Source organism: Scyliorhinus torazame, chromosome 4, assembly GCF_047496885.1.
Source record: "Scyliorhinus torazame isolate Kashiwa2021f chromosome 4, sScyTor2.1, whole genome shotgun sequence".
NCBI lineage: Eukaryota > Metazoa > Chordata > Chondrichthyes > Carcharhiniformes > Scyliorhinidae > Scyliorhinus > Scyliorhinus torazame.
In genome coordinates, this window is record NC_092710.1 from 51,924,278 (window position 1) to 51,933,101 (window position 8,824).

At 49.5% G+C, this 8,824-nt stretch overlaps 1 protein-coding gene across 1 annotated transcript; it reads left to right on the plus strand.

Moving 5' to 3' along the window:
- The first annotated feature begins 778 nt into the window (after window positions 1–778).
- On the plus strand, window positions 779–2,058 carry LOC140411345 (probable G-protein coupled receptor 139). The gene is made up of 2 exons (XM_072500466.1): window positions 779–789; window positions 840–2,058. Exons 1-2 carry the CDS (start codon window positions 779–781, stop codon window positions 1,783–1,785), a joined length of 957 nt encoding a protein of 318 aa, XP_072356567.1. The 3' UTR covers window positions 1,786–2,058.
- The last annotated feature ends 6,766 nt before the right edge of the window (window positions 2,059–8,824 follow it).

Sequence of the window (8,824 nt, forward strand, 5' to 3'; positions counted from 1 at the left end):
TGTATGTCTGTTAAAGCTGTAATTAAGAGTGGCAAATGGTGGGGAGATGCTTGATCCCGACCATTCACTTCTTTTTACAGATAAATGGGCTATTAACTTGTGATCCGATTGCTGGAGATTCCCCGGAGTGTCGGTAATTTATGGGAGAGTGGTGCTAAATCCAAGCTAAGCAGGCCATGGAACTTAGTGGGATACAAGGATATAATGAATGCAGGCTAGGTATATCTGTAGTTTTGCTGTCTGCTAGAAATTTTAAGTTGAACAGCACTTTTGCCAAATGTGGTCAGCTTGGGAGGAGAATTCTGACAAGACAGAAGAATTTTCAGTTTGTTCCTGAAAGGCAATCTCTCTCCAAAGGTCTGCACAAATAAGCAAGTAATCATGTTCTGCTAACTTTATTTATCAGTAGAATTTTAACTTTATTGTGTTGCTTTGTTGGAATAGAGAAATCGTGGAGGTATGAGGCATGAGTTGAAGTTTTTCCTTGTGTTCAAACACTGTTTACCCGATAATTGCTGTTATTTTCCTTGATGTTAATGCGGTCACTTCTTTGTTTAAATTTGCCATTCTCATCCCGTACCAATGCAATTTTGTGTTCTGGACCAGGATCTTGACATCTGGAAGAAAGGAGAAGGATCAACTGGGCGCTTGAAGATATCAGCTCTTTGCATTTCAGAGCGTGCCCACAGAGGCACATAATTAGAAGCTGAGTGTCTGAAGATTATTCTCATGTCCACCTGAAAAACAGTGCAAGAGTCATGGTTGGATTTATTGAGCTATGACCCAATTGTAAGCCACACATATTATCTGGCTAATGCTTCCTGCCTGGTCTCAGGAAGAGGCAATATTTTCTGTAATTCCACTCTCTTTTCCTTTTTATGTGTTACAGTGAATTTGGTGTCAATTTTGATTCTTTCCCGTGGAAAGTGCAGCCTCTCCACCTGCACCACACGCTACTTGGTGGCTATGGCAACAGCGGATCTTCTGGTCATTATCACTGAGGTCATACTAAACCGAATCAATAATTATTATTTCCCATTGAATTTCCTAAGTATCATCCCTGTGTGTAGTGTTCACTACGTCCTGCTCCGTATAGCCACAGACTGTTCTGTCTGGTTCACTGTCGCTTTCACTTTTGATCGATTTGTCGTCATTTGTTGTCAGAAGCTGAAATCTAAATATTGCACCAAGAGAACTGCAGCTGTGGTCCTAGCAATTATCGGCATTCTGTTCACTGTGAAAAACATCCCCATATACTTTCGATTTAAACCGAGATGGATTATCGACAATGTACCATGGATGTGTTCAAATAAGCGGAGCTATTTTACTGACCCTGTTTGGATTGGATTCAGAAAATTTGAAAAAGTTCTAACGCCACTGATACCATTCGCTTTAATTTTGCTGCTGAACGTACTGACAGTCAGACACATTTTGGTGACCAGCCGGGTCCGTGAGCAACTGAGAGGTCAGAGCATGGGGGATAATCACAGTGACCCGGAGATGGAGAGCAGAAGGAAGTCGATGATTTTACTCTTCTCCATATCCGGCAGCTTCATCCTCCTGTGGTTTGTTTATGTTTTGTATTTCTTTGATGTGAATGACTTCTTAGATGATGATTCATTTTACATCTTTGAAAATGTTGCCTATATGCTGCGGAACTTAAGTTGCTGCACAAACACCCTGATTTATGTCCTGACTCAGTCTAACTTCAGAGAGCAATTGAAGAGCATGCTGAAATACCCAGTTATATCAATTATTAAATTAATTAATAAACAACACATCTGAGACCAATCAGATGGTGAGGCAGTGCTGAAATGCAAGAGGGTAAAGCAGGTAGCTCGGAAAGGAAAGGCCAGGAGGAGTGGGGAAAACAAAATAACTGTTAGGGATGGGCAAGGGTGAATATGAATGTTTCAGGAGAGGAGTCAGATGATTTCCTGGTGTGCTGGAAATAAATCAGCAAACACCATCGTTCCTTTACCTCCTCTGCTTGATTTCCCATTTCCTCGCATTTTCCCAAAAGTAAAACTTAGCGAGTTCACGGAAAAACAAAATTGTTCGCATATTAGAAATATTACTGTGACAATGCATTATTCTTATTTATTTATCAATACATTCATTGAGTCAATAAACGCTTTATTAAATCTGAGTCCCGAGCTTTCTTAACGCCTGGCTGGGTAATTGGGAAGGTGGGGAATGGAAAGATTGTGGTCCATGCGAGTTTGTGGAAGGTGGGTAATGGGGAAGTGCGGGTTTGGGAAAGGTGGTGTGTGGAGTGGGAAGGTTGACTAGGTGATGTGGAAGATGGGCTCAATGAACACGCGGGATGGAGCAGGCGGGACTGGAATATGTGGGAAATGGGAAGGTGAGAGGGTGGAGAATGTGGAGGATGGGAAATGTAGCGGATGCGGATTGTGGAGGATTGAAAATGTGGGTTGGGGCAAGTTGAGGAATGGCTAAGTTGGGGGATGGGAAAATGGGCAATGGGAAAGTTGGGTGACGAGGAAGGGGGTTGGGTTGGGAATGTTTTGTTGGGACAGGTGGGTGCGAAATTGGTGTCATGGGGGTGGAGTGGGGTATTGGCACGGTGAGGGTGGGAAAGTTAGGGGATGGGGTGGTTGGGATGGCAAAGGTGTCCTTTGTGGAACATTCATGATTGAGAAGGTGGCGACAGGAGAAGGTATGGAATGTGGTACATCAGGGATGGGGAATGTTGGGAATGAGGAATGTGGAATACGCAGAAGGTGGGGGGTGGGGAAGATGGGGATGGTGAATTTGCTGGATGTGAAAGGTGGGGTGTGGTCAAGCCTAGACTCTGGCAGAGCGGTGTGGAGGTTGGTCGTCACCACCAGGACCCATTTTCCTTGTGGGGTGGCTGTGGGAGGACGGGGTGGGGCGGTCTTGGGGAGGGGGAGCAGAGATCCTTGGCCATGTCAGTCGGGATGGTCAGTGTCTGAAGCAGCAACTCCTGCAGGTAGATCATTCTAACTGACAGGACAATGGAACAATGATAGATGATGTTGTGATGCAACAAAGATCATTGATCAAAAAGTAGGAGGGACTGGATTCCTTTCTCAAATTGTAGCTTCATATTGCCCTGGGTTTCGTGTAGTTTTGCTTATTCAGGCTTCAGACCGAGACAGAGAGCAAGGACTTTATGTCCATTCTTTCTAAGTGAGTACCCCTCATAGCAACATCGCCTACGACACAAATTGCCACCCCTGTCCCCTGTAAAATGATGGAAAGAGCTTTCCTCTTCATTTTCAAATACTCCATTGCCTGGAGCCAACCTCTGGTCGCTGAACCATTTGGAGATGGAAAGCTTGCTCCCTCTTCCTCTTCCCCTATTCAACTGGCAACAGATGTTGAAGAAGGTGGCACCATGTAAGGGTGCAGTGTAAGCACAGGAGCAGGCAGCTCGATGCCACCAGGCATCGTGATAAACCGAATCTGCCTGCAGACTCCCGCAGGTGGAGCAAAGATGCTAAATTGAGATCTGAAAGACTGATCATCATAAATCTTGCCCTACCTGGGTGTATAATCCAGGTGGCATGGTGCCTGTGTCAGCAATTCAGCTCTCTCATATAGATTCAGCTTGGCATAATTTTGAAGTATATAAAAGCCTGAATGGTATCGACAAGGTCTGTGTGGAAAGATGTTTCCTCTTTTGAGCTGAGATCTAGGGGGCGCTGTTTTTAACATCCAGGCACCCTTATGGGATAGAGAAGATTGATTTTTCTCTGTCCATGGGTTGTCCAACTTTGAGGCTTTACCTCAGAAAGCAATGGAAGCGGGGTCACTGAATATTGTTAAATCAGAGATAAATTGATCTTGTTGGGCAGCAAAAGTTTTTGAGAGTCGTTGGGAATTTAAAAATCGAAACACAATCAAAACATCCATAATCTTATTGAATGTTGGTGCTGTCTTGAGAGGCCCAGTCACCTTCTTCTGCTCCAGTTTTGTATGTTCAAATGGAACCAATTTGAAAGCTGACATTTGCACAGCGAATATCCTCATTGTAACGCAAAGAAAATGGCCAAATATTTTTTCAGCGAAAGAATTTAAATGGGGAAACCTTGGCGTCCTTAAAACGGATCAGTTGAAAATGTTTGCTGGGGAAAGATGTCCGCCGACACCCTCACCCGTTTACCGCCTCTGGTTGGGGTCCTGTTATAACCTGCCTACTGACGATTGGCTGGGGACTAATGATTATCCCACAATCCTATGGGAGTATGAACTTCCCCAATGAGGGGGGCGGAGAAACTCCTACTATAAATAAGCTGGCCAGTCCAGGAACCAGGAGGAAGGAGAAGGTAGCAAGGGAAGTTACTGCTATGTATATATTGTTATAGTAAATAAACTTTATTATTTTGTATCCTTAAAACTCGTGCTGGATTCTTCGTGGCCCTTACAAAACTGGCGACGAAGGTAAAAGTGAATAGCTGTCTACACTGCTGAAGCCACCTCCCTGGATTTTTGTTGGATACAGCTTGGAAGTTGTTTTCTATTATACCATGCCTCTGTACGGACGTTTGGATGTTTTTGATGCTGCGCTGGAAAGCTGGAACCAGTACACGCAACGGATGCGTTACTATTTCTGGGCAAACAATATCACTGAAAATGAGCGCCAGGTGGTCATATTGCTCACCGCCTGCGGACCGCATACGTTTGGGGTGATTAGGAGCCTTACGTACCCAGCTGCGCCGGACACCAAAACGTTTGATGAACTTGTGAATATAGTGGGGCAACACTTTAACCCAACCCCGTCCACGATAGTCCAGCGTTACTGGTTTAATACCGCTGAGAGGACCCCTGGAGAATCCCTTGCTGATTTTTTATCCAGGCTACGCGGGATTGCGGAATACTGTGACTATGGTGAGACCTTGTCAGAAATGTTACGCGACCGTTTGGTTTGCGGTATTAACAATGCGGCCACCCAGAGAAAGTTGTTAGCGGAGCCAACATTGACTTTTCAACAGGCAATACAAATAGTCTTGTCCCGAGAGAGGGCAGAGCGAGGAGTACAGGAGCTACAGGGAATGGAAGTGCATGCCTTGGGGCGAAACCCTTTCCGCCCAAAAACGTCCCCCCGCACTCCTGCGGTACCTTGGGCGAGGCAACGACCAGACCGACGCCAGTGGCCATCGGACATTCCTCCCCGAAGGGAGCCTTCTCCAGAGCCAATGGATGAGGAGCCATGTCCGTGTCAGACTTGTAGGCGCCGACCCCGTCGTGGACGGCGGTCCTGGGGACGCCAGAGGCGCCATCGTTCCGACCGAAACTGGGACCAGCCCAGGGGCCGTAACTGGGACCAGCCCAGAGGCCGTACCTTCCATGTGGATGAACCTGCGGCGACCACTCCTGAGGACGTGGAGACGGAGGACGACTGCCTGCAGCTGCATTGTGTGGCAGCTCCCCGTGTGGCCCCCATTAAGGTGACAGTACGGGTCAATGGCCACCCGCTGGAGATGGAGTTGGATACTGGCGCAGCAGTCTCCGTGATCGCCCAGAGGACATTCGACCGCATCAAGCAGGGTATACAGACCCTTACACTAACTGACTCACAGGCCAGGTTGGCCACCTACACGGGGGAACCACTGGACATTTCAGGAACTACAATGACCCCTGTTGTCTATGGACGCCAGGAGGGGCGTTTCCCACTTATCGTAGTGCGTGGCCATGGGCCCAGCCTGTTGGGTCGGGACTGGTTGCGCCATTTGCGGTTGCAATGGCAGCACATCCTCCAAACAGTTTCTGGAGGGTTGACTGAGGTGCTAGGACGATACCCAGAGGTATTCCAGCCTGGTCTGGGGAAAATAAAAGGGGCCGTAGCCCGTATCCAAGTTGAACCAGGAGCCACACCGCGCTATTTCCGGGCGCGCCCAGTGCCTTACGCTTTGCTCGAGAAGGTAGAAGGGGAGCTCACTCGTTTGGAGAGTTTGGGTATTATCAGGCCTGTCCGTTTTGCTGACTGGGCAGCACCAATTGTGCCAGTAATGAAGCCAGATGCCACAGTTCGCTTGTGTGGCGACTATAAACTTACAGTGAATACAGTTTCCCGACTCGACCGATACCCAATGCCTCGCATAGAGGATCTCTACGCGAAACTTGCAGGCGGACTCTCATTCACAAAATTAGATATGAGTCACGCCTACCTGCAGTTGGAGCTGGACCCTGCCTCCCGACCATATGTAACAATTAACACACACCGGGGCCTGTATGAATATACACGGTTGCCCTTTGGAGTATCCTCTGCCTGCGCAATTTTTCAACGTGTTATGGAGGGCATTTTGAGAGGTTTACCACGTGTGGCTGTCTACCTAGATGACGTGTTGATTACAGGGACGTCGGAGCAAGAGCATTTGGAAAATCTGGAGGCTGTCCTTAAACGCCTTTCGGAGGCTGGAGTCCGTTTACGTCACACAAAGTGCGTATTTCAGGCAAAAGAAGTAGTCTACCTAGGTTATCGGGTGGACCGCGAGGGTCTGCACCCCGTCGCAGAGAAGGTGCGTGCAATTCAACATGCCCCCACCCCGACTGACACTTCGCATCTTCGTTCTTTTCTCGGTCTCGTAAACTATTACGGGAAGTTCCTCCCCAATCTGGCAACTACGCTGGCCCCCTTACACCTGCTGCTAAAGAAAAATCACACCTGGGTTTGGGGTCAGCCGCAAGAAACCGCTTTCCGGCGGGTAAAGCAACAATTGTCGTCGTCTGGGTTACTAACCCACTATGATCCGGGAAAGCCTTTGCTCGTCACATGTGATGCATCCCCGTATGGTATTGGGGCTGTCCTGTCCCACAAGATGGAGAACGGGGCCGAGCGACCGATAGCTTTCGCCTCCCGCACATTGACTGCAGCGGAGAAGAAGTACGCGCAGATCGAGAAGGAGGGCCTGGCAGTGGTTTTCGCGGTGAAACGCTTCCACCAGTATGTGTACGGCCGCCATTTCACTATCGTGACTGATCATAAGCCCCTGCTGGGACTCTTCAGAGAGGATAAGCCGATACCGCCCATTGCTTCTGCACGGATCCAGAGCTGGGCTTTGTTGCTTGCTGCATATGAGTATTCTCTGGAGCACAAACCAGGTACGCAGATAGCAAATGCCGACGCACTGAGCCGATTGCCTTTATCGACCGGCCCCATGTCGACCCCCACGACCGGTGAGGTGGTCGCAACCCTAAATTTTATGGACACCTTGCCTGACACGGCATCACAGATCCGTGAGTGGACCCAGACGGAGCCAGTCCTGTCAAAGGTTCGGCACATAGTCCTGTATGGTGGGCAGCATAGACAGCTCCCAGGCGAGTTACGGGCATTTTCCTCCAAGCTGTCAGAGTTCAGCGTGGAAGACGGCATCCTCTTGTGGGCGACGCGTGTGGTTGTCCCGGAAAAATACCAGGAGCTGATATTATCAGACTTGCACAATGGGCATCCGGGCGTGACCAAGATGAAAATGTTGGCCCGGAGTTATGTCTGGTGGCCAGGCCTCGACACCGACATTGAGAAGGTGGCCCAAAACTGCTCCATTTGCCAGGAGCATCAGAAGCTTCCGCCGGCCGCGCCCCTACATCACTGGGAATGGCCAGGGCGGCCTTGGGCACGCTACATGCAGATTTCGCAGGCCCTTTTCAGGGATCCATGTTCCTTCTACTAATTGACGCCCAGTCCAAATGGCTGGAGGTGCATAAGATGCAGGGGACAACGTCCTGTGCAACAATTGAGAAAATGCGTTTATCATTTAGCACGCATGGCCTCCCCGAGGTGCTGGTCACGGATAATGGCACTCCATTCACGAGTGAGGAGTTTGCTAGGTTTACAAAGATGAACGGCATCCGCCATATCCGCACTGCCCCTTACCACCCGGCTTCAAATGGGTTGGCAGAGCGTGCAGTGCAAACATTCAAAAGAGGCCTAAAGAAGCAGTCTTCCGGATCAATGGACACGAGACTGGCTCGGTTTTTGTTTACGTACAGGACCACCCCCATACAGTGACTGGGGTAGCTCCCGCAGAACTCCTAATGGGCCGTAGACTTCGCACCCGCCTTAGTATGGTCTTCCCGGACATTGGCGCAAAAGTACGCCGCACACAAGAACGGCAGGGACCGGGATTGTCTCAGCATCGTCCGATTCGGCAGTTTGCGCCCGGTGACCCAGTATTCGTGCGGAATTTTGCTGGTGGTGCCCAATGGGTTCCTGGGGTAATCTTTCGCCAAACGGGCCCTATATCGTACCAAGTGCAAGCCCAGGGTCGTCTCCAGCGAAAACATGTAGACCACGTCCGGTCCAGAAGATCATCCCCACAAAAGATTCCCCGCCCCCGGAGCTCAGTTCAACAGCGGCAAAGACCAGAAACAAGGGAAGGTAGTCCTCCAAATCTTCCACTGGTGCCTCACTCAAAGCCTGCGCAGGTCATGACGGGACCGAATGGGGACAGAGACGCTGACATGACGGAGGCAGCAGACTCTGACTCCGAGATGGAGACACAGGATGAATCAGAGGGGGAATCCTCGGGTCCACAGGCCGTGGATGTACAACCGCGCCGTTCATCACGGAAGCGCCGGTCTCCGTCTCGTTATACGCCGCCTGATCCAGCACCGCGTGCAAATGGCGTCCGGCCTGCGGCCAAACGAGTTCGACGCCTCCCTTCGCCAGGGCCTACGGTGGATTCCTTGGACTTTGGGGGGGAGGGATGTTATAACCTGCCTACTGACGATTGGCTGGGGACTAATGATTATCCAACAATCCTATGGGAGTATGAACTTCCCCAATGAGGGGGGCGGAGAAACTCCTACTATAAATAAGCTGGCCAGTCCAGGAACC